The following is a 26,466-nucleotide window of genomic DNA, read 5'->3' as shown; positions in this document are numbered from 1 at the left end:
AAACCTGAGGAAATCTGAAGAAGTGATAAAAAATTGTTTTGGAATATTCAGTATCTCAAAGGGATATCACAGAATTTTACATAAATGGAGATCTTTTCAGAGCTGTCAGACTGTTCCTCACAGAGAGAGTCGTATCTGCTCTTAACATATGTTAACATATTCTAAAGAGTAGCTGCTGCATATATAGAGCAATTACTAAAACTTAGGCTACAAAAAGCTGCCTTTTATGTTTAAATTTAGTAAATGAGTAATCATTTCCCTTCTGAAACTATATTTGACAAACAGATGTATTTATTGGGAACTATCATCTCAAAACGAGATCAGTTACTTTCAACTACACACAGACCAGTTTAACCATCGTGTTTCGAATGCAAATGTAGCCAAGAACAGTTTTCACAGATGGTAATAAAAAGAGTAATGCACTCTTTACTACAGAGGCATGACTGAATTCATTTAAGCTGTGAAATTACTTTCAGTGCTACTGGAAGGTCTTTCTCTTAAAAATGAAATTACTTTTACTGAACTGCATAGGGGATTCACTAACTCCAGCATCTCCTAGCATCTCTAATTTGCCAGTTTTGCTGGTTTGAAATATTATGAAAATAGATTGGATTTTCATCTACCTTTTCCATAACACCAGGAGAACATCATCATGCTCCTGGCTAGAGGCGCTTATTGCTAAGCCATGCAATTATCTCTTAGTTCTACTCTGACCTGAAAAGCATCTCTCTAGAGCTCTCTTGTTTCAGAAGCAGGCTCAGCACTGGACCTCACACATACGGGTTTCACCAGCTCTCCCAACTGCACAGAATATATAATCCAAGTATTTTGTCTCTACTGTTTGCTCTTAAGATACAAGGGATGACCATTGCGTCTACTGAGGTTCACTTCTTCATAATCGTAATACTGTTGTGCCAAAAAAATGCTCTGTTCCCTGGCATCTGTTCAGAAATAAGGAGACAGCAGGCAAAAGATCAGCTAACTGCATCACCATCTTCTGTCCTTCCTGAAGATCATCTCGAACAGAAACCTCCATTTTTAGAGCCTCTCCTACCCAAATGGCCAGGATTCCTCTCCAGTTCCTCTTGCTGGCCTGTAAGTCCATCTGGAGGGAAACTAGAGTGCTCTGGTGCTTAAAAATACATCAGGAAAAAAAAAAACTGTTCTTGTTGAAAACATGAATAAAAACACTTCTGAACAGGTCTATTTCAGCAGTAGTAGAACAGTGCTGCTTGCAGAAAACTGAATGTGTGAGAAGTCAGGCATTAACTCTCACACAGCAAAACCAGCTGCAGCCGTTAGGTGACAAAGGGCTGGTGTTCTGGTGAGTTCAAAGGAAAATGCCCTCTCTCCACTGCATTTAATAATTTGTGTTTTGTATTTTAAAAATACAAAAGGCATCTGTGGATTTCAGTATTAAAAAAAATAAAATAATCTTTTGTGGGGGGGGGAAAGGCAGTGTGGTAGATTTTTTCCACCTTCGTATTCAAACACAGGGAGCAACCACACCGTATTTCATGCCATACGTAGCAATATAGTCCATAAGATGTGAGCACATGCCTCTTTCTCACACCTAGGAAAATACACCTCATCTTGGCCTGGATTAGGGTAAACTGCCACTGTATTTCTCGCTCCGAGAATAAGCATCAGAAAGCTGGGCTCTGGTGAGATGCCAGAAAGGCAAGCTACCTGTCTTCTCATCATTTCTTTCTGGAGATCCACTTCACATGTAATATATGTATTTTAGAATGAGCTGAAATTCTCACCCTATTTAACCTGTGTCCATGGGACAGACATTCTTCTGTGAAGGAATCAAGCTTTCGACTGATTTTACTGATCAGCAGAATTTCAAATACTGATTTATCATGTTGTAATATAGATTTGTAAGCACGAGCCAGGGAAAGATATGTCCATTTACTAATGACTATTGGCACAAGTTTTGCATTAGAGATTAAATCTTTTTCTGAAGTTCAAAGTAATAACAGGAGCTAGTAGGGCTTTAATTTCTCCAAATCCCTTTCAAAATGTTCTCTTCTACTATAACCTCAAGTTAAAACTGAATGTGTTTTTAACATACATAATTGCTCATTTCCCCATACCTGTGCCTAAGACTAAATTAATTCATAACACATTCAACTTCATGCCTTCCCCATCCCCCACATTTCTGGTAAAATTCTCATCACTTCAGAGATGAAAATGTTTTATGGAAAAAGACACCTCCCAACACCCCTAGCCCAGAAATCTGTATGGAAAAACTTGTTGACACATTTGACAATTTAAAATTATGTCCATTCTTCCATAGAAGAGCATCACCTTGGATTGTTCTTTTCCCAAGCAACACTTTTAAAATAAAAATGACATGTGTCTCCTGGAATGAGAGTCTCCTGCTCACGTGAGCCAATAGTCCATACCACAAGACTCAGGTTTTAGATCACAACTTTGCCAAGCTTTCTGAACTGACATCTTCGAAATAGTTCAGTCACTGCTAAGAAACAAAAACACTTTTTCTTGGGTTTTGGCTCCTGTAAAAAAAACCAAACCATATATATATATGTATATATATATAAAAAAAATTTGCAATTCTTGTCTCCACAAAAATCTATCCAAATTATAAATCCCTGCAAAATATTGGCATACATTCAGTAATAAACATGAGTGGTCAGATTCGCTGGATGCTAACCAGGCCCTGAAAGCACTTTCATCCACCGTTTAGTAATTTCTGCCTGCAAATACAGATCACAGTAGATTCACAATATGCTAGAGCCCATAAATTCAGGAGTGGGTAAGAAAGACTGAGTTCAGATGACAAGCTAGGGAGGAGAAAGAAGGAAAGATGGGGACCAGAGAGGATTGAAAGAAGTGAGAGAACTGTAGAGGGAGCTAAAAGAGTAACAGGGACTGCAGCCAAACACATGACAGAAGGAGGTAAAAGCAAACAAGATATTGGTGAGGACCTGTATCAAACCAGGGACTGCCAATACAAAAAGACTGCCAAAACACACAGATCAGAGAAAGACCCAAGAAATGAGAGTCACGTTGCATGCAAACGAGCACAGTGGCAGCAGCCTGCAAACTGGGAAGGAGCTGCAGCTGCAAACAAATGGCCTTAGGCAAAGAGGAGCTGAAAACAGAATGCAGAATTTAGTACCCACTATAATTCTCACCGCAGCATCCAAAATGTTTTCTCTCAGTAAATGCCTGAGAAAAAAATGACACTTTTTGTTTCTTTTTTCATTAGCACTGGAGGATAAGTCTTCTATTGCCATCAATTATCCAATTAGCTCAAAAGGGAGAGAAATTTGCAGTGGATACAGTGATGTCCTTGATAACTTTTGAGGTTAAAGACTGATGCTTTTTCCGTCACAAGACCCCGGATCATTCGCACCAAAGAAGGACATTATCTGAGAACAAACCAAAACTGCAGCGGAAGACAGTCCGCCTGCTCCATTTATACACACCTGAAGAACAGGAACCCGAAAAGGGGGATGAATTTGTAGTTACAGAAGATAAACTACAGCAAACGGGATAGTCACTCTTCTTCCCCCATTGTGATCTCCCATGGTGCTAGGCAAAGTGCTTAAACTTCTGCTTAAGAGTCCAATGCTTTGTGTGCTTCTCAAGGTCCGAGTGACTGATTTAAGGAGTCTGATGAGCTGGAAGGCTGGGAAGTTACAGCTATTTCTATCCAGTTAAAAACTTCTTCCTGGGATTTTAATTATTTTTTTTAATCCAAATTAACACACGTCTTCCCTTCTCTCACAGATGTGAAAATAAATTTAACAATGCTTTTGTAAAACATTCAGAATCTATAGTAACATGTAGCTCAGAAAACCTCTTGAAGCAGTTAAGGACATAAGTGTATAATACAAAATACTTGTAGCATTTGGCAAAAATAGTAAGTATACAAGAAACTGTCCCCAGGTTATTTTCTACAGACTTTTTGACCCTTCTGACATCTACAGGGGTTCCTGCAATCAACAAATGGACTTTGTGAAAGAGCAGTGCATTCACTGTTAAGATCTACACCATATCTCTAATAAAACTGCCTTTTCCAACAGACCCGAAAGTTATCAGAGGGTCACATAAAACTGCAATCTACTGAAAAAAGTATTTGGAAGAAAGATCTAGTAACGGGTTCTTGAGTGCCTCAGTTTGTGGCAAAACAATTAACAGCTTCTACTTAGAATATTTTGCTGTTATTTTAAGTTGATACTTTATAGTAAATTGAAACATGCCTGCTGGAAGGGGATAGGTGACATCCTAAATACTTTCCTATTAAAGCACATTTCAAACCAGCTAACAAATAAATAAAAGAACATTCGTAACGGTCTTGGTAAAAATGAGAATTTACAGAAAGCTTTCATGTGGAAACAAGACCCAACTATGGTGCTCTTCAGATTAACCCTCCCAGTCAAATCCTGAGCTTGCAGCCAATTTCTGGAAGATTCATATACGTGAGCCAACTCCCCAAAGTCAGCTAGACTTGTCCAAGAACACCTGACAGGCCTTCAGAAAAAAGCTTGGAAAGAATCATCACTTCTAAGCTCTTAGGTATATAGATATTAGCACAATAATGTAGTTCTGTGCAATAACCGTCATTGTTGTGCCAGCCCAGCTATAACTGGGCGATCAACAAATATACAAGCTTTAGAGCTCCTCAAAGACTCTCAAGAAGCATTTTTGTTAATGATGTGGACTACAAAACATTGCTGATGACTCAACCTATTCCTGAAAATATCTGATCCTTTTTATACTCCTAATAAGCATTCTGCACATAAAGTCAAAACCCCATACCCAATCAGTACTTTCTTGTAAACTTATGCATCTTTAAAACATAGTATCTAGTCTAATCAGATAAATTTATTTCCAACTTACAAAAAAACCCCACGGGGGCACAAAGAAATAATACCATAATACTTTTATGAATGGAATTCCCATGCTTGAGCTAGTCAAACACATTTTCATGCAATAGCACCCTTTAAAATATGCAATTTTTTGATGTAGTTAATATCTTCTTTTTCCTTAGCTGATACCATCTGTTAGTTTACACTCTGTGGGCTGGAGCGAGAGGTATGCGCTGATGCATAATGTCATATATGCTGCTGTTACTGAGACAGTCCAGGTTGACAGAAAGAAGCAACTGGATGAAACGGGTGATGAAGATCTGTCGTAGCACTCTGAGCTCCCTGGTCGAAAGACATGGGCAAGGACATGGATCTCTGCATACTTCAATCTGTGAGGGCCTGGAAATAATTCACTTGAATAAATTACTACTGTGTTTTAGTGTTTTCTTCCTTCATGTTATATTCAAACTATGCAGATTTCAATAAAGCAGAAAAACAAATGAATAACCATGACATTAAACCCTTCTGATAAACTACCATCCAAGATGGATGAAAAAATAGAGCCAAGAGGAAAAATACCACCAAAAGGAAAAAAGACAAGAGCTAATGGGAGCTATTGACACCCAAGAAGGTATTTAGACAGTTATTTACTCCGTAAAGTTGCAGTGCTGCATTTGTAAGCAAACTGGCCACGAGCCATGCTTAGTGTGAGAAATACCATGATTGAACAAGTGGAAGGAACATATTTGTCAGAGTCACTGGTTAAATACTCTGGAGCCTGATTATCATGCAGGACACTAGAAGCTTCCCTTTACTCCAAGCTGCCACTAATCATTCCTCCAGCAGACCCCATGGAGAAAGGGAATTGCTCCCTTTTTTTCCCCTAGCTTTAACCTACACTGCCATGTCATCTCAGAAATGGCACTCTGAAATTTGGTTATACACAGTTTCAAGTCCTGTGAACTTGCCAGCTTCTTTCCGCCCAGGGAAAGAATGGAGGGCTAGTTAAAAACAATACCTGCTCACCCTTTGCCACAGTGTACAGGGGCAGGGGCTTGTGAATTATTCTTGATGCCCAGTTTTGGGCCTACTTGCTTGGAAAAAACACATTTGGGAGCTGGGAAGCAAAGGCATTATTAAGGAATGTAGAAGTTCTCTTTGTCTTAAAATCACATTTTAAACAGTATCTTATATATAAGAGTGTATTCAATTGATTGTCTATCATCATGAGGAATTAAAACGTACTTTAAAAAATAATAGCCAACAACTAACCTGTCAAAATAATCTTCTAATGGAGATGATGTTCAAAGACCTCAATTTTTGCAATTTTTGAAAGCATTAATTCTACATAGTTGCATGGAAAGCATACTCTGAGACTCAAACACATTCAAACCTCATCAGGTAGATAAAAAATAGTGACCTACAATAGCAGCACTGTACTACTATATTAAGACTCAGAGAAGTAACAGTCAGGAAACTTTCAAGGACAGATACTAAGTTTATAATTTGATACATGAACCATAATTGTATTAACAGTAAAAAAGAAAGTGTCCTCTGCTACTATTACTAGTAGATTCATAGGGAAGACTAAATTAGAAATTGGTAATTATATCAATGTCAATGACTATGTTTGCACATTTGAAAACTTCAGGCACTAGAAAATGCTGCTAAACCAATTAAATGTTCCAGAGATTAAAGTGTGCTTATCTGGAGTGTACTTTTTCTACCAGGCTCAAGTTTACTTTGCTCTTAGCAGGCAATCTACCAGCTGTAGCAGCAGCCATGCAATAACAAGCTTCCTTCAGCAGCAGTTTGTCTTTACCAGCCATAAATGACTCAGCCGTCCATGTCATGCTCCAGGAGTTACTTTGCTAATATTATAGCCTTCTACCATACAGCACAGAATCCTTTCCCTCCATAAGAGGGGTTGGGCTTGAGGGGTGTTTTTGTTTGTTTGGGCTTTTTATTACTCATACCTTCTTCCTGAAACATGATATGACTGCCTTGATCACCAAGGAAGTTAACTTTCACTTCTCACTGGCCATACACAGACTTGACTGAAAAATAAACATGTGCCAGGTTGTACGTTTTAAAAAAGGGCATGGAGGTCAAAACAAACTTTAAATACAAAGAAAGGCTGAGCAAGTAAAAACATTAGAATACTCCTAAAATTACATGATCATCACATATGTTTATTTTGACAAAATTTTCTGTTCAAGTTTTTATTCAATAAACAGCTGTTATCACAACATATATATACATAAAGAAGAGATAGGAGATAGTCTTGGTGGTATTTCTAAAGCGTGAAACTTGGAACTAGCAATATGAACAGGAATAACGTGAAAAGGTTTATAATCCTGATAGCTGTACCTGAAAAGCTCAGTTCCTGGCGACATGCAATCAGAAGAATGAATGGCTTTTTTTCTTTCAAGTTTTAATCTGGGGCCAGACAGCTTGTGGGAAGCAGTGGGGGTAAAGGGATTATTATCTTTTTTCCTTATGGTCAGAAACATAACTTTTCATTGTTAACAGTACTGTATGCAGTACAGATTACTCCTGCAAAAGAAAAGATCATAATCCTGGATGAGGACAATTTCAAGGAGATGAGAAAAATGGAAGAGCAAGAGATATGACATGAGAAAATAATAAGCAGCAGACTTATACACACATATGGTAAAAAGACTGGAAAAGCCTCCTGCTTATTTGCAAACTAATGCATCTGTTGACAAGCAGTAAGGGACCTTGCAATTATCTGTGTTCTTTACTGCTCTGTGGGCAGCTCCAACTTCTGTACTGGATTCCTCACTATCCTCACTAGGGTTCCTAACCCTAACTTCATCATGGTCTTTCACAGGCACCAACTAGAGAACACATTCCTTTGAGAAATGTGCTCCCCTGGATGAACTCTCCCACTGCGTACAACAAAAGAAACCAGCAAATCTACGTGCCAAAAAAAAATTGTTAGGTTTTCTTTGGTCTCTGCAGGGCGCCAAATGACAGCAGCACCAGGTACTGAATGTGAATTAGAAACCTGTCACATGCTTATCCACCTGCTTATTCAATAGCACTAAAAGATATTTTGACATTTTAATATGAACAGTACTAGTAGAAACACCAAACTTCTAGACAACTTTTTTTTTATTACACAGTAATAGTAAAACTGCTGTATTTGATAGTAGGATGATATCCGAAGCAGTATAAAAACCAAAACGTGCAGCAGACCAGTAAAGCAGTATGATCTTCTAGCAGCTGGTGATCCTATAGGAAAACACTGTGCAATCTGGGCAGAACAGCTTGTGTGACTTGGTTCCTATTGAAGAGCAGGGCTCTCTGGAGAGAGTCTGAAGTTGTTGACTGAATAGTCCCCTGAAACTGATCCAAAGCAATTAAGCCTGGGCTGAGAGCACGAAGCAGACCCTCCATAGTTTCACGCAGGGCTCTTGTGGGTACATAACAGCAGCCCTTCCAGAGGCAGTGATCCATTACAATTTATGTATGCTGGTCCCTGTAATATGGCTGGGAGCCCACGTGACAGCAGTATGTCCAAGTGAATTAACTGACCTCTGTAATAGGACACCATGAAGACAAACTGACCCGGCACAGGACTGAAAGTATTTTCTATATGTTACATGGGTAACAGACTTAAATACTTTAAAACTGATAGAAAGAAGAATATCGCACAAAAATAAAGCTTAAACTTTCTATAAACTCAGGTGATCCCAAATTTAAACCTTACATTCTACCTTTTATTACTTGATATGAGTAATTCCACTCAAAAACATGGTGTAGATGCTAGCATGCTTCAAATCACTATGTAAAAAGCTAAAACACATGGCAGAGTTGAACTTTTTACCAGTGTGTTTTTATCTTATTAGTTGTTAACTATCATGTACATGGCTGTGGAGGCATGTACAAGCTGAGTGCTGTGTTCTACAAGAATGGCAACAATCTGTGGGACTCCACAGCATATTTTGAGCTTCCCACAGAGCTACAGCAAGAATTTTCAAATCTGTGAAGTGACCGTCAAAGCCAGTGGAACTCTGCAGGACTTTTCCAGGTGGTGGGATACTATGCATAGAAAATCTAATAGCACAATTGCAAAGCATAACAGGAGGACTAGATAGCTAAAAATCCTCCAATATTATAGGCTGGGTTGGCAAACATTGAATTAGCACTGTCATGTTTCATTCTGATATTTTTCTTCAACTTCAGGTTTAGCATAATAGGAAAGCTCCTGATATTCCAACTTATGTTATTCTTGAAGATTTATTTCTTGATAGGTAATAAACAGCAGCATATACATATACATCCCTGGCTTGCCTAAGGTTGACACCTCCAGAAGTAACAGAATTCAGCTGAAGCATCCACTCTGTTGTGCTGCAGAAATCCAACTATTAATCATCTCAATGTTTGACTTATTTATGGTAGTCATGTGAGAACTCAGAGAAGTGTATCAAATAGGGTGTCAAATCTGAAGAATTTAGACTCAGATAAGAAATCAAATGGCACTACAACTAAGCTTCTGTTCAGCTTATTGTTGGTATCGTTAAAAAGGATTGATGAAGTTTTAACCTCTAATTTTCACTAAACTCAGAAAGTTCCCTTTCAAATTCCTATACAACAACTAGCAAGCATATGATACAAAGTAAAACAGCTGAAGTGCAGAACAGTGAGTGAACATACAGAAACAAAATACTTCGGTTACATGAAGAAACATCAAGCCCATTCCTCTAGCAGAGTCTGGGCTGGTCTCCACATTTCTCACACTCCCAACTGTGATGCTGTATATTTTAAGGAGAACCTCCATATTGAGCATAAGGGAAAACCACAATAAACCCCAACATTCTGATATGCTCTATATGATTTTTATACATTGCCTTCTTCTGTGGTGATTTTGCAGACAGAAGGTCACTATGGAGGAAACATTCATTTTGTAAACTTCACACCACCCCACTAAACTGCAGATATTATTTTTAGTTCTTCCTAGCACTAAGCAGACAGGGAATCCAAGGCACAGTGCCAGGATGTAAACCCACTCCTTCTGAGCTGGCTTTAATCCTGTTGCCTTGCTCCCACTCTGCTCTCATGTCTAGGTCAGCGAATTTCCTCAAGGCTAAATCTGAATACATACACACATATGCCATGGATAATCTGAGTGCGTTTCTTCATGAATAATTCAAATAAAAGTATGATGTGCTGCTCCTACTGAAAGGCCCCTTGATTTTCTCTTTTGGCAAGGTTTGCCCAAAAAAAGTGCTGCTGAAAAGTAGCCAACATCTTGCCTCTATTTATAATGTAGTCAGTGTACAAAAAAGAGTGGATCCTCTTTACAAACTGTTCTGTACTGCTCAAGCTTGCAGTCCTGCTGCACAGAAAATTAAGGGACTCTCACTGAGTACAACTACAAAGTCAGGCCAGAATTTTCTACAAAAGGGATACTTGTTTAAAATCCTTCTCCATAAAAAACAAAGTCTTGTTCACAAGCCTAAAGCAAATGTTACAGGAAGAGCGGTATTTTCCACAGAAAGCTCTCCTAACAGATGCTATGGGATTTGCACATTAAAGCAACATTTCAGCATCTTAAGTTATGGTTCTGTTTTGTTTTGAAGTATAGTTACAATAGCTTGTTTGGCAATTTGTATCCTAAACTGCTTAGACTGACACAAAAGTACCATGATACTGATGGCAGTTTGGTGTTTAGTATGGCAGCAGGTTGTACACACAATCCCTTCTCTTTCTAAGGTGCACGCTAGCAGGAATTAATTTTTTCACTTTAGACTACTGAAGCTGTAACTTTGCACACTGTGACAGAGCTGGCGCAGGCAGGAGTCACAGAGCTGTGTGTATGTACTGCCGCCTGCCACGGACATCAACCTGAAGGTCATACACCAGCTTTTGGCACAGGGTTTAGCTGGAGTTTATGTGCTGCTTTGTTTCTGCCCTTCCAGTCAAGCAGTCCTAAAGCAAGCAACTGATTCTCCTCTGGCAAATATGGCTCTGTTAAATATGTACTACTTCTATTTTTATTTAGAAATCCTACTGGAACTTGAGATCAAGTTGTTAGGAATAATCAAGCCAAAGCAAATACAAACTATGAGAAGGCATTTAAAAATACGTTTCAACTAGTTAGCATTGCACATCCTAGTCTTACATTGCTCTGTTACTGAGTATTTACTCTAGTTCAGAAATACTGAAGAGCCCACAGACCACTCCCAAAGTTCCCGGGACACTGATCTTTTTTTCTCTATTATTTTCTTTTTTAATGAGCATAACAGGAAACCCATATTGGCCTCAGAGAGTACATGAAATATATTTAACATCATCATCCTAAGAAAATAAATATTTATTAATCTCACTAGGAAACAAAATTGTGAACAGTCTGGAAGGCAGTCACTGCTGTGCCCCAGAGGATAATATTCTGACTTCTCACAACATGTTTTTCAATGTATCATGAACCTCTGAACAGCACTGTGCAGATCTACACATTCTTGCCAAGAGTAAAGAAATAAAACATAACCCTAGACATTTTAACAAAGCAAGCTGCTCACTAAGGTTTATCAACATGCAAAAGTTAATTTTATGACTGAAATACACCTCCAAGTTAGTTGTAATGGGAGGAGGAAAACCACAGAGCCAGGGATGGTGGAGTTGGGAAAAAGCCACACTTCTATGATACTGGTTTTATCTAATAGCTTCTACAAGTCTTGCATACAGGCTTTGAACAAGGATCTCTCTTGGGTTTGCTTTTTAAATTAATTTAATCCTTCAGGAAAGTGCCACGTGCCCAATACTGTAGAATCCTACCCATCTTCAGTGGTTCCAGAGATGCAGAACAAGAAAAACCTTACCAACTTTACCAAGAAAAGCTCTTCCAAATTTCCAGAAAAGATCATAAAAGCCTATCTAATTCTGATGAGATAAAATGATAAAGGACGTTATGGATTCCATGAGAAAGCAACCAGATTTGTCTGGAGATGAAGACAACTCACTATTACAAGTAAGTTTTAAAGTGAGGAAACATGGTTTAGTAGATACAATTCCTCCTAAGCAGTAAACAGAGTTTCTCAAGGGCAGTGCCTCAACTGAAATATTTTGCCGCTCTTACAGATAAACCAAACTGAAGGAAACTGGAATACATCTAGGTAACTGCTTATTAGTTCATTACATCTTTCAGAGGCTCCGAACTGAAAAATTTAAAATGCGTTATACTATACATGAACTTACTATACGCCATCTACTCCATCTGAACAGTCTTCATGGTATGACAGACTCTGAAGAACGTGCTGTAGGTTTTTGTTCAGTTGACTTAGTTAACTAAAACCATGTGGAAGGACAGAAATGCCATGTTTAAGCACTGTGCCCGAAGCAAACTCACAAAATTTCACCTTGGGGTGGTGAAATGATGCCTCAAGGCCCAGCTGCTGCCATGGTTTATCTTCCTTGCACAGAGAGGGTCTGCTCAGAGAGCAGCAGAAATCCCAGCAGCATCATCCTCTCCAGAAGTGGACCAACTAATTAACTTCTCATTGGAAGATCTAATTCCCTGCAGCAGCAATGGAAGGGCTAAGCAGCCAATTTCACTTGAGAGGGATGGATTTAAGCAGGCTTCACTTCCAACAGCGGGAGATAAGGCTGTTCATTTCAAGTGGCATGGCAGAGGCAGAGCATGGAGAGGCAAGAGGCAACAGAACACAGCTTCAGACGATGGCAGGTTTTGCGCTGGCGAAGCACAACTCTCCTCAGAATGAAGACTAACTGAAGTTTTCAAGATATATACTTAACTTTTATAAAAATATAAAAATTAAGACTCTAATATGAGCTACAACGAGCCCTTTGGGGTGAATACGTGTTTCTGTTTGCTTGGGTGGGGAAAATGTTGTGCCCTTTTCCCTGCAGTCCTAAATATATTACTAGAACTAATCCCCTCCAGCACAAACAGGCTTACCTCTGACCAACCCGAGAGGAAGATCGAATTACCACAGGACTTTCAGATCTACAGGAGTGCCAAGAACGTTTATTTGCCCACCTCACTGATCTACCAGTTGTCACCTAATTAATACACCTGAGGGGGGAAAAAACAACAACCCTCCAAACAAACAAACAAAGAAAAAACAACAAACTATGTTCACGGATGAAAACATGCATATCCAAAATGGATGCATGTTCTCTGGTACCCAAAACAGATCACAAAAATGGAGGTCACTTAGTTCATGGATCCCTGAGGTAAGCACTTCCACGCTTTGCGCTTTCACCCTGCCCTCTGACATTCAGTATTGTCTTTTTCACTTTGAAGACCTCTTCAGGGCAGATACAGCTGTTGATGACATGATCATACCCTATCTTTCATTAGTGATGCTCTACTTTATTTTGGAACCCATGTTTTTGCACATGGCCTTGGTGTACCTATTTGTGTCAGAACATAAGGTGGTAAGATATGATATTACATTCTGTACAGAACAGAACAGCACGAATTCTGTTTATGAATTAAGTCACTTGACTTTGTTTCTTTAAGTTTCCTTTCCAGCTGCCCTCAAACACCACATTATTTAATGACTGATACAAGACTTACAGTGGGTCCTGTCTTTTTACCCAGCCATCTCCTTGAGCACTCTAAAGGTGCCTCAGACATGCAGGATGTGAAGGTAGATGATGCTACAGTTCATGTATGGGACAAATAATAAAAGCCACATGGAAATAAACTCTTTTTTTTTCTCATCTCTGAACTTGAAATAGTATCTGAAACCACAAAGGAAACCAAACCAGGTGGCAGAGGACAGCTGGTGTCACAAGGGGACCATGCCAACACTGCTGAAAATTCTGCATGACCTACAGCCTGGACAGCAAACTCCGTGATCGGTCTGCAAAATTCATTGTGGTGTCTGGATTTTAGCTTGGAGACTTCACCTTGGAGAAACTCAAGATGCTCAGGGAGTTCCAGGTAAATGGGGAAGATGGATGGAAGAGATGCAAGGAAGGGCGAGCTGTGTACATCAAATGCTATACCAAACTCTGGCAAAGAGGAGAGATTGGTAGGAGTCAGTCACACTACCGCTCTGCAGTGGCTACTTTGAAAATGAATCTTTTTTTAGCATTCACCTTAATAAATGCTACCTTCAAGCATTTTGGTCCAACGTTTTTACCATCTCTAATAATCGGACTCTCCCTGTTACCAAGACATACATAAGCTAGCCAAACCTTTTAGAAGTCAGTTTTCTATCTAATTATTTTTAAAAGGAACTGCCTCTATATTTTAACAATAGGACAAAAACACAGAAACAGATAATCACAAAAGGAGCCTTGATTTGGTGTGCACAGATGCATACAAGCTCCTTTCTTTCAACAAAATAGCCTTATTATCTGGTCACTGCATTACCTACAGCCACTCTCTGTGAGCTTACATCATTTCATATCTTTATCATTCTATATTTTATTTTGCCTTTCTGAAAATACAGTCCTCTATAATGTCTCTTCTACACCTCAAATAATAGTGTGATTTTCAGGAACTGCAAAAGGAAAAATGAATGAAGTCTTTCTACAAACACAGCAGATGAGTATTTAAAACTATTATTTTTTCCTCTCCTAAACACTAACCAGGGATAAAGAGGCTCCATACTGCCATTTACAAAGAGTTAATTTTAATAGTTATATTATTTCTTCTGTTTGGGACATGGGAGAAAACTATTATGGACAAGATGTTCAAAACTGGAACTTAAAGATAGCTTTGCAAGCCTAAAACAAAAAGCACTCTCATTTTCAGAAAAGAAGTGCTGAGTCAATCACTAAGGAAAATGAAAATGAAACACAAAGCTCTCAACTTTCGGTTCCATTTCCCAAACCTGTCAGAAACTGTTCAAGAGAAAAAAAAAAAAAAAAGTGCAAGACTCTTCATGTGAGGCTGTATAGCCCACGCCTACGTAGGCTGGAGACAATGAGGCTGCTCACCAAACAATTCTGCATTCACTGCAAGCCTTTAGCATCCACTCTTTGTTTTGAGTCATTGTTTCTCAGTCCATGAATGAATTTCTGACCCACAAACAAATTTTCTTTTGGGCTCTCCAAGACTTGTTTTCTTGGTAAAACTGGGACAACCTGTCTTCGTCATGGAAAACAGTGTTACCCCTTCATCTGCAATCATTGTGCGCTCAAGTCTAGCTAGCAACCAAACTGTGAAACTCTCCCATTTTGTCCAGGATCCTTCAAAACACAAAGCCCATCTTTTTTATCATATCTGTTACACCTATTCAAAATACAGCTTGTCAGATGACTCAACCTGTGCAATATTTTAGTATGAATTACAACAATGCTGTACATACATACTTACTAATGCTAAAACTTTGTCATTTAACTCATGCTCCTGACACATAAAAATGAAAGCACAAAAGAAATATGAATGTAAAGTTCATAAATATTCCTCTTCAAACATTTCTAACTTATATTCTTCAATAAGAAGCCTTACAGAATGAGGTATTATTACAGTATAAAAGCCTCATTTGAATAGCTAAAACGGAACATTTTGTACCAATTCCTTGTTTCTCAGGATAAACTTGTGGCCTTGCTTTACTGAAATACATTATTTAACAGACAGTTAACACACTCTTGGAATAAACAAACATTTTTGACTTTCAGCCCCTGCAGCAATGACAGAGCAGGGATCTGGGTTACAAGCAGGCTGCCTCTTGTTTCTGAGGCCCTCTACTTCTCTAGCACTTATCGCACCTTTACGTTGTCTGCAAAATGCTCCACTATTTGTCTGTGCTGGTGTAAACTTTTGGAGGGGGAAAGAGTTGACAAGGCATTTAGTTTTACGATTAGATATAAGGAAGAAATTATTTTCTGTGAGGGTGGTAAGACACTGGAACAGGTTGCCCAAAGAAGTTGTGGACGCCCCATCATTGGAAGTATTCAAAGTTAGGTTGGACAGGGCTTTGAGCAATGTGGTCTAGTGGAAGGTGTCCCTGCCTATGGCAGGGGGTTGGAACTAGATGGTCTTTAAGGTCCCTTCCAACCCAACCCATTCTATGATTCTATGATACGATTTCTGCTTTGCCTTGAGACAGCCTAGTCCTCCTAACACATGGTTGCAGCAGAACACAGCAGCTACAGATTATACACACAAGAGCTAAACCCGACTCAGGTCTGTACACAAAACCACTTCTCTTTCACAGCCAGTTGAGCTTTGTTTTGAAACCCCGTAACAATATACTTGGATCATTGCTTATAAGGTTTCTAAAAGAAATACAAAATGCATCAAGTAAGTTCTTGCTTAACTAGAGAAGACAACTATCTTCACCAATACAAACCAATTACAGTATAATTAGATTTAGGATGCCAGTTCAGGATTAAGAAAAAAAAAAAATCCCCAAAATAGGCTTATTCATGTTTCAGTAAGAAAACTCACAATCTAAACTAGCGTAATAATTAAAAAAAAAAAGTGCAAAAAGAAAACAGACCATAAGCCTCTCCCCCAGAGAACAGGCAACTTGAGGCAATTGTCAAACAGCACTGATTCGTTTCACACAATTAAAATCTGGTTAACAGAATAAAATCAGCATTTCATGGTAGAAAGGACATTTCTTGGTGGCTGGGAGAACGGTATGCCTGCTATGTTTATAAACTCTAGCTTCTGGTTTAAATAAATAAATCTGTTCCTGGGGTTGTGAAGAAAATCTGCCAAATATAAAATAAGACAACACAGTCATCCAATGTCTACAGACTCCGTGCATCCTAAATTCTTGAATGACAGCAATAAAAACTAACAAATCTCTGGCTGCTATTCAGAAGCTACTAGCCAGAACTAAACAGTCAACTACCCTCATCCACTTCAGCTGACTGCTGCTTTGAAAAGTTACGAGCAGCAGCAAACACTGTAATAACTGGGGGAGGGGAGGAAGTAAAAAACTTCTGCTCCAGTCCTCACCAGTCAGATAACTCCAGGCGTTTTCTCTCCCCTTGTAATTAAATGGCAAAAGAAAGAGACCCCCTTAATACAAGGATCTGAGCATCCACCCCCATACAGACAGCTGAGCTCTGGGTTTGACACCACTCCGGAACACAAGTCGACCCACTGGCTCCTACTTTTCAGCTCTGCCTACAATTTGCAGGCTTTCAAATAAAACGTGAAGGTGTTTTGTACCACCTCACATTCTCATTTTTTCTTCAGTCACGACAAATAACTCTAAAAGATGTTATCTTCCCACCTGGTGTTATCAAAGCACATATTGCATGTGGTTTTATTGGTCGTCTGCTAAAGAAATCTGCAGGCACTGTCAAAAAGTATTGCTTTTTTCTGCAAATTACAACCCCTTTTGTGGTCACAGTGAACGCACGTGTACTACTGCTGGTGAACAAAGCAACGGGCCCAAAGCCAAAACTTTCATTCTCACCTACATTGTTTTTTGAATTACTGCACTAGCATTAATCTCCTGGAAGTCACTAATTACCCTCTCACTTTCATAAATTACATCCTCTGTTAAAATCATAGCTAGCTGTCTTCCAACTCAAAGACCACAGGACATTTTACACACTCTTCCTTCATTCCAGTGACTTAGTGTGGTGCTGAACTTAATACTGCCAAGATGGGTAACACCATAACACCACAGCTTTGCAGTCACCTCTGGCTAGTCTGAAGTCAGTATAACTTCTGGAATGGCTATCTGACCCTTCCCCTTCTTCACCACTCATTGCTACCTTGTGCCTCCAACCTACCTGTCTTGATGTAAATGGTATTAGGGTTCCATAGTAAAGCAAACAAGGGAAGTGGTTTGGAACTAATCCAACAAAGGAGAGGGAAAAGCAAGTTTAACGTCAGTCAATTCCCTGATCCTCTTTGCTGTGTGGCTGCACAAACAGTTGTGCTGTCATGAGGACAAAGCTGAGAGGAAGGAATGAGGGGTCGAGGCTGGAAGAGGAGAGGATCACTTCTCTCAGTAGTGGTGCCAACTGACATTGGCTGGAAACGGCTATGGCCTAAGATGGAAAATGAGGTTGTCTTAAAATAACAGCTGTGAAAAATACTGTCTAAAATAATATGCACCACGAAGCTCGCATAACCAACACGGAACAGATGCACATACTTAAAGATCTTGAAAGTGTGGAACAACAGCAGCTATTTTATAACAAATAATGAAGAGCTGCAGAATATTTCCAGAGCTAGCAACCTGCAGCCCAATTTCATCCATTCGGTACTAGGCTTAAGCACAGATCAACAACTAGAGACCTGCACAGACCTAGCCTATATCTGGTAACAAAACTCAGGAGGGGAAAGAAAACATTCCACCTTCTTTTCTTTCTAATACCTTAAAAAACCTGCCTGATAGTCAGATACTTGTGAATCACATCCTAGCTGGGCATCTACTACCCTTATTGTAGTTTTTTCTCTGGAAATCAAGTGCTGAGTAACCCTCATGCCAAGGACTTATTCTTTATTAATGACAATGAGGTAAAAAAAAAAATCTTGTCAGAACAAGATAGGAGTTTATAACACGGAACTTGTTCACACTGATAACTTCCTTCATAATAAAGTTTTATCTATAGTATCAGTTTGGTTTAATTCCATGCACATAAGGACGTTTTCCTCCATGAGGAAAGAAGGGATGACAGATGGATAAAAGGTTCAGTCACAAACAGCCTCCCAAATGTAAACATACACAGAATTTTGCATGTTCACAAGAGTAATAGTGACCCACTATCTCATAGCATGAGTTTGTCTCACAAACTCACAGTAACAGAGCAGACCTACCCCAGAAATAAATTTGATACAGCATCTTCTGCCAACAGCAGCAGCCTTGATTCACTTCAGTCCATATGGCCAAACTTCTGAAAGGACACTCTGGCTCCTCCATTGCCAGACATGATCCCCTCCATTTCATGCTCCTTCTGCGTGCTCTCTCCTGGCAGAGCCCAACAGGGGCAGCAGCTGCCAACCAGTTAAGTGCAGTTACCTCCACTCGGGATACTGCCTGTCCTATCTTTGATGATGGCTCAAGCCACAGCTATGTACACTATCTAAATCCTTCCTGTGTTATAATCTCTGGCAGTATGATGGCTCAAGCAAAAATTAATATACTGAGAACTTTTCAGTCATTTTCCTGATACTTCCTACCCTTTCCACTTAAGGAAAACAAACAACTGGAGTAGATCTAGTAAGTCACAGAAGTTGTTTCAGTAAAATCCAGCACTTCCAATAGCACACATTTTTCCTCCATACATGTCTGTGAAAACTGGGGGGGAAGGTGTCTTAGCTTACTCAATCGAAGGACTGTTACTGAAAGGCCTTTTTCTTGCTGTCACCATGCTAAATCAATGATCAAACCTGCTCTTCAAACAGCCATTGCTCACATACACTATACTGGGAGGAGAAAGGAGTCTGCTGCACATCTGATGTGTGAGCCAAAGCCTGTTAGACAGTCGGGAAAATACAGTCTTAGGTCTTTTTTTCCAGTTGGCACTTTATCAACAATGTCTCCACCCAAACGTAGGATTGTTTGTATCACTACTAAGTGGGCCCGAGCACAGCAAGGTGTCCTTAGCATGACCTGTGAGCAGGACAGGGCCCACTGCCCACAAACGATGGTTTCCACACCACCGGGGGTCTGCGTGAAAGCATGATCCTCCTCACCACTCTATTTCTTCCCAACACTTAACACCACCGTAAGGAAGGTTTAAGATGAATTCTGCAGTTTGCTCATTGAGCAAACTGCGTGCTTGCCACCGAGCTGCTGCAGGATGCGAGACCTCCCCGCGGAATGACTGGGGATAAAGAGCGGGGCTCCATCTCCCAGTGCACCCGCGTTTCGCAGGGACTGGTCCCCCCGGCGTGGCAGGGAGTGGCCCAGCAGCCCAAGGCAGCTCGGGACCGTGCGACCCCTCCTCCTTGTCCCAGTCTCCGAGGGCGCTGCGGCCGCCCGAGCAGTCCGGCCCAGCGCAGCGCAGCGTAGGTGCAGCCCCAGCACAGCCACCCCGGGAGAGCCCCGCGGGCACGGCCGGGCACCCCCCGCTCCGCGGGTACGGTCCCGCAGCCCCCCGCAAATGCTGTCCTGCCGCATCCGAACACACCGACCCCTCCGCGGCTACAGGCGAAAGGGGAGGGAAGGAAAGCGGGGGGACCCCGGTCAGCGCCCCCTCCCCGTGGCCCCGCCGCCACTCGCCTGGTTGGGGTCGGTGGCCCGGAAGACGTGGCAGGTCATGGGGGAGTCGGGGTTGTCGGGCTGCGCCTTGATCAGGTAGGCGAAGTAGGTGAGGTCGTGGCTGTTGTGGATGAAGCGGACGATGTGCTGCGCCTTATGCTCGAAGATGAAGACGGCGGGAGTGGGGCTGGCGGGGCGGCCGGTGCCGGCGGGGCGGCCAGGGCTGGCAGGTCCGGCGGGCACGCAGCGCAGCGTGGGGGAGCCCAGCAGCAGCAGCACCTCACGGGCCGGCACCCCGCTGCCCAGCGCACCGCCGGGCTCCTGCCGCTGCCCGCGGCGGCGGATCTCCGCCATCAGCCAGGGCAGCATGGGCTGCGTGGTCCGCCTGTCCAGGCACGACGAGCCCACGTACCACAGCCTGAAACGCTTCTCCCCCGGCAGCACAGGCTGCGGCTCGGGCTCGGGCTCCAGCGGGTGAGAGAGCGGCTCGCCCTCCCCTCGCTTCTCCATCGTGGGTCCCGGGGTGGGGGGCGCGGTGCTCTGCGGCCGCTTTCCCCCGGTGCCAGGTGCAGCCGGCGGGGCCTGCGCTCGGCCGCGGCCGCCGCTAAACGTGCATCCCGCCCGGCGCGTCCCCGGAGCCGCGCCGCCTCCCTGCCGACCGACCCCGCGGGGCGGGGAAGGACGGACGAGTCACCCTCCTCCTCCACAACGCCCCGGGGAGGAGCGGGCAGGCTACGCCCCGAGCGGGCTCCGCGGCACGGCTACCCCCAGCCGAGGGGCGGGATGGCACCGCTCCGGGCTCCAAACAAAAGTACAGCGTGGCCGGCGCTGCTCAAGCTTCTGCCGGTCCCGCCGCTCCCGGGGGCTGGGGGGCTGATCTCTTCCTGCGCCCCACGACGCGACCGGAGGAGGAGGAGAAGTAAGGTCGCCGAGCGGCGGAGGGAAGGAGGTGGGGAAGCCACCGGAGCCGCCCCCCGGCCCGTTTGTAACAGCTCCCCAGGTTTTTCCGAGTTAGTTTTGATTTTGGTGAGGTGCCCCCCGCCCGGCTCTGCTCCCGCCGCTGCCTCTCCTCCCTCCGGCTTCTTCCTCCGAGGGAGAACCAGCCGTGCCGCAAACGTGCGGAGGTACTTCTAGGGATGCAGTGACAGCAGCGTCTTCCTGCCGAGTCACCGTCAAGCCAGAGTTTAATTAAGCCTGATTTTATTTTTTATTTTTTTTTTTCCCTAGGTTTCTTTTTCCTGCTTCAGTTTTCAGTTGTGGTTTGTGTTGTTTTTTTCCTCGCTATCGCGATAACTTTTCTTGACAACGAAAAATCCGCCACCTACTGTAGATGTTAGTAACTAGTTTCCTCTACCTGAGAAAGTAGCTGGACAAGGTTTTTCACACTCACATAGCAGCTGTATCCATTTTATAATTGTCCGGTTTGGTGACTGTCCTTGTGTTTACATCTGTAGCAACAGCGGTGGTAATTCCCAGTAACATGCTATTATGTCAAGCCTGTTTTATCCCGGCATAGGGGGGCACAGCAGGTATCAACCCCCGGTAGTCTGAACTGACATAAAACCTGTTATCAATATTTTAATAGTGTTACAAGCAACTATGCTCACTTCCTGAGCAAAGTGTTTTGCTCTTCTTTTTCCCAGTTCAATCATCTGGTCTATGCATTTTGGTTATCGGTTGTAATCTTCAGTTTTCACATTCTGACTTGGAAAGGTCTCAAGCTCACCTCCTCCCACAGCATCCTATGATGATCTGTTGTTAGAATGGGGCAGCTAACACAGGAAGTCTCATGTAGGCTGAACACCAGCTTTCATACTTGCTACAACCACACAAGTCAAAGTCAGAATGCAATTGCTTTCCTGAGCTGTTTTCACCCACTTTAACATCTGAACTGAGGTGTTGTACAGTAGAGTTTACGACTAGGTTAGTCAGAATAATAAAGGCCCGATTTTTTCTGATAACAAATCTAAAACTTTCTCATCCCTCAGTCTGCACAGTGAGCATTAACCCTTTAGCTGGGAACGTTACTTGACACTTTGTGTGCTGGCACTGCAGCAGTGGCACTGCACTGTTTAATGCTGCAATGGACTGCTCGTTTTCTGCCAGTTCAGTTCTGCAAGCTGCCTCTCATGGAAGTGACAGCACTCACACAGATACCGCTGCTGGCACGAAGGAAGCGGGTGAAAAGGGCAGCGAGACTGCTCACTGCTTTTAGGAACGGTTGGTTAGATGATTCATCCAGAGCGTGAAGCTTAAATTCAGTGACTTGAGCGCAAAGACTGATGTAAACTACCAGGGAAGTGAACTGAATACTGGGCTTGCACTAAAGCAGCGGCAAAAACTCCTCAGACATTCTGTTGTGATGATTTTAGACAGGCTGATCATGAAATGGCTCTAACGAAGCAGCCTAAGGGGGAGGCTGCAACATCCTGAAGTGCTTCACCTGCTTACAAATGCCCTCTCAGAGACTATTCGATTGTTTTGTATTATGTTTTATACCACCTACCAAAACCAGGTTGCAGACAACTACCTACGTTTTTAGGTGCTGTGGCAATACAAATAATTAATAATAATCAGAAAATGTGAAGGCATTCATGTGAATACATTTTAAAAAATAGCAAAAAGAGGCTGAAACTCATAGAATCATAGAATGGTTTGGGTTGGAAGGTTCCTTAAAGATCGTCTAGTTCCAACCCCCCTGCCATGGGCAGGGGCACCTTCCACTAGACCAGGTTGCCCAAAACCCCATTAATTCTTTTAAGCAACCACAGACCCACTGATGTTCTCACATTGTTCAGACAGAACAAGAAGCCTTCACTTGAAGATGCTACAGAGCTCTGTTTTCAGCGGCTAAGGATGCACTTCAACTTTTGAAAATTATTTTGGCGGGTAGAACTGCAAAGAACAAAGTGCGTTAAATGAATCTGAAATTCTTACGTTGCCACTTTTGTGCCAGTTACGTAAAGCTGTTTGGTTTCTCCATCAGTTGGGTGATTTGTTTAATATGGTATGAGATCTGGTTATTTTGACCTCATTACTCTTTATACAAATCTCTTGTAAGACAAAATTAATCCATATAAACTCTACCATTAATATTTTAATCACCTTCAAAATCAAATTCTCAAATGTTCATCCAAAGTTACTCTTCTTGCTTCAGCTTTTTACATCTCGCTGAACCAATTCTGCATAGTAATCCCTCTTAGCTGTCCATTATCCACTTCGTTCATCATTTCTTTCTTATCCTTTAATCTGCCTACCACCTTTTATCTCCCTATCTCATTAATATTGCTTCATTAGAAACTCAGTCCTTTAGTTAGAAAACTTTTCTTCTTGATGTCAGTGCCCTTGTCTCACTTCTTTTTAGTTGTAAGATTTCATGCATCCTAATTTCTCTCATATTGAGCACAGTATTCTTTTGCCTGTGACCTTTGACATGCTCCTCATGCGATTTCTCCCCCAGTGTTTAAAACTATGATGGTAACAAAAATGTCATCCTCTATTTCTTTGCACAGTATAGTTAGGAATTAGACTGAACTATATAATCCTAATAGCTCAGTTAATGGGAAGCAGAAACTTTGGGATAGAAAAGAAAGCAACTTTCCATAGTCCTTATCCAGAGAGCTTTGAAAATACATGTCTGTTCTTGATGAAAGAGTGGTTTCTCTCCAGGTCATCTCAAATCAAGTATAAATGCAGCACCCATGCAGAGACATGACAGACAAAGCCTCTGATGAGACGACACAATTATTTTAAAAATCCTTTTTTTTTTAATTACTAGCCAAGCTTCTTGAAACAAATTGTAAAATTCAAAGTGCAAACTATATTGGAAGATCTGAAGTACATAAAGTACTCTGCTCAATAATTGCCGTGCCATGTGCAGCAAATACATGCTCAGCTGATCAAATAAAACCAACCGCATTCCCAGTCAGGCTTTTTTGAGTTGTTGATAACCTTCCATTGATTTCTGTTGACTAAACAGCTATTAGGTGCAAAATCTAATTAAAATAAGGTATATTATTGAAGTGACCAAGTGACATTTAGTTAACTAAATATAAGTAAATGCCTCTGAACATTTTGGATTCAATATGCTTGTCAATGAAGTACTACATGTAAAGATTTTTTTTTCCTCCTGTTTATTAAAGGAAGTATGTTTTGTTCATTAAGAGAATGCCTTGATGATGTATACTGATAATAAATGCTGCACCATAGCAGCCATTTCATGTATCATATCTGGATCATCAGTTCATATTCAGTGTTAAAGGGTTTAAACCTGCAAACCACAGTTCTCAGTAATTTCTTAAGGAGCAGAGAGACCTCAGTATCTCACATTATCGGACTGTTAATGGCTAGTAATTATCCACCCCCTTAAGCTTTCTAACCACAATTTTAATTGCAGAAAAAAATATTAAGTTATTAGAGGAGCTGTAGACTTGACTTTACAATCCCATAATTTGTGCATAACTTTAATCACCTTGGACTAGAGAGCTTTATTTCAGTAATATATAGCTGGAATTGTTTCTCTTCCTATTGTTTTTCTAAGAATGCTGTCACTCAACTCTGGGATTTCAAGGTCCAGTACTGTATTTGCATTAAATTTAACTAATCAAATTTTACTTTACTCTCAGATTGCCTTTTAGTAAGGTCTGAGATACAGGCATTTTTACTTTAGAAAACATTTTATTAAACTACCCAGTCTCATTTGAAGACTAATGAATTAACTTTTGGAATTATAATTGAAGTATTAGAAAGGAAGTTCAGTAGACCAGGCATATTACCAAGGCTTTAAAGTTTAGCTGCTAGAGAAACTCTGGTGCCTCCTCTATTAAGTATGTAAAAACACCGCTAGAAAGAATGAAAATTTTATCTTTCGTGGGATGTATAGAGGTTATTATAGTTTAAAATGTAATGCCAAAGGTTTGAGTAAGACATATCAGTTTTGTAGAGACACACCAATAGCAGGAGACACTCACTGCAATTTGTCCACAATAAAAATGATGAAAAATTAATCTGATGGGGGCTGGGTGGTTTGGGGCTTTTTTTCTTCTCAAACAGCACTAATCTTTTTTGATCATAATGACAGATTAGAATTTGTTCTGCCAAATAAGAACCACTCCAAAACAGGTTTAGGGGAACTGGAGTGAGCAAAGTTTGTAAGAGAATAATCCCTAGCTAGAAATTTCATAAACATCTCTAGAACTTAAGGCAACCCACCACATTTTACGTCTCTGTTCAATGTATCATTATTCAACTTAATGTAGCACTGATTAAGAGAGACAATGTATTGAATTCTTATATTTCTCTTCAAAGCAGCATTTGATTGTGGAAAAATTCTTTTTTGTTATTTTGACATGTAACAATCATCCCATCAAACTTTCTGGCACAGGAGACTTTGAATCCAGTGAAGAACAACAATGCTTTTTGTTTAAAACCAAGTTGTAATCTCCAGTCCTGTTTTTTTAAGGTTTCTCCCCAAAAGAAAGACATCAGATCAGCTCACTAAAATCCCTATTGCTGAGGTAATAGGGTTTGGTGGCTGTTAGCAGCTTAGGCGAGTTGCAAAGCTAGTTTTTGCAGGAGATAGAACAACTTCTTCCTCAAGAATTTCTACATTCCCAATTAGTTCTCCTTTTACATAAAGGAAACATTTACTTCCCTACTATTCCCTGACCGCTGCAGTAACATACCAAAAAAAAGAAGAGAGTACCGCAGCTGCTGGAGCCTACTCCTCTCTCTCTGACAGTGCCCACTATCTCTGCTTCATTTTGTGATTTGGAAAGGATCCTGGTCCCTTCCAACCCTCCAGCAGTGGAAGTTAGGACAGAAGTTTTAGTCATTGCCAAAGCTAAAAGGAACACCTTTACATTATTCCACAAATACATTATTACAAAGGATGAACCACAGGCTACAAAGGTTAGCAGATCTGTAGTGGAGTGCAGAAATAACATGGAAGAGAGATGCTTTGGAAAGAAAGAGTACTTCAAAGTAACAAACTCTATCTGTTCAAGAGGAATAGGAAAATGCTATTAGACTTTGACGGTGTATCACTATTAAAATGTTATTGCAACTTCACCACTCAGTACTGTATGTCTGGTAGGAGAAGGTACAGCTTACCATGAATAACAGGGCACTTGTCCCAACACAATACCAGGAATGGTGCCAGTGTAGCTGCCAAAAAAGAAAAAAAAAAAACCCAACTAAAGAAAAGAACAGATGGGAACCCCATAATCATCTGTCTCATCGTCCTTGACTCTCTCCTAGGTAAACCAACATCTGTTGTCTTGACTCTGCCGACTACCGAGCATCTCTTGTCTTCCAACATTGCCATCTGCAAGAAGCATCACACAGCACACCCGTGTTTTGTGCACCACACTCATATTCCTCTACTCATTTTAAATGTATACTTCAGCATTCCTCTCAAGCTTCATGTCTGCTTGCAGCATCCAGTACTTGCCAGTTCAGAAGCATCACTGGGAAGGAAGCCTGCCTTGCTTTCATTT

At 41.2% G+C, this 26,466-nt stretch overlaps 1 protein-coding gene across 4 annotated transcripts in view; it reads right to left on the bottom strand.

The window, feature by feature from the left end:
* The window catches only part of TBC1D4 (TBC1 domain family member 4), a 104,482-nt gene extending 83,852 nt beyond the window's left edge, over nucleotides 1-20,630 (bottom strand). For 2 of the 4 annotated variants that reach the window (XM_030476419.1, XM_030476420.1), the window contains exon 1: nucleotides 19,991-20,630. In XM_030476419.1, the coding sequence (XP_030332279.1) occupies nucleotides 19,991-20,479 (489 nt within the window). In that variant the 5' untranslated portion in view covers nucleotides 20,480-20,630. The remainder of the gene's footprint in view (nucleotides 1-19,990) is intronic. The other 2 variants (XM_030476415.1, XM_030476416.1) reach the window with 1 other exon arrangement.
* Nucleotides 20,631-26,466: the final 5,836 nt, after the last annotated feature.

Source organism: Strigops habroptila, chromosome 2 (assembly GCF_004027225.2).
Source record: "Strigops habroptila isolate Jane chromosome 2, bStrHab1.2.pri, whole genome shotgun sequence".
In the NCBI taxonomy this organism is placed as follows: domain Eukaryota; kingdom Metazoa; phylum Chordata; class Aves; order Psittaciformes; family Psittacidae; genus Strigops; species Strigops habroptila.
Note: the sequence above shows the minus strand (reverse complement) of the source record. Positions and strands in the feature narration are given on the sequence as shown.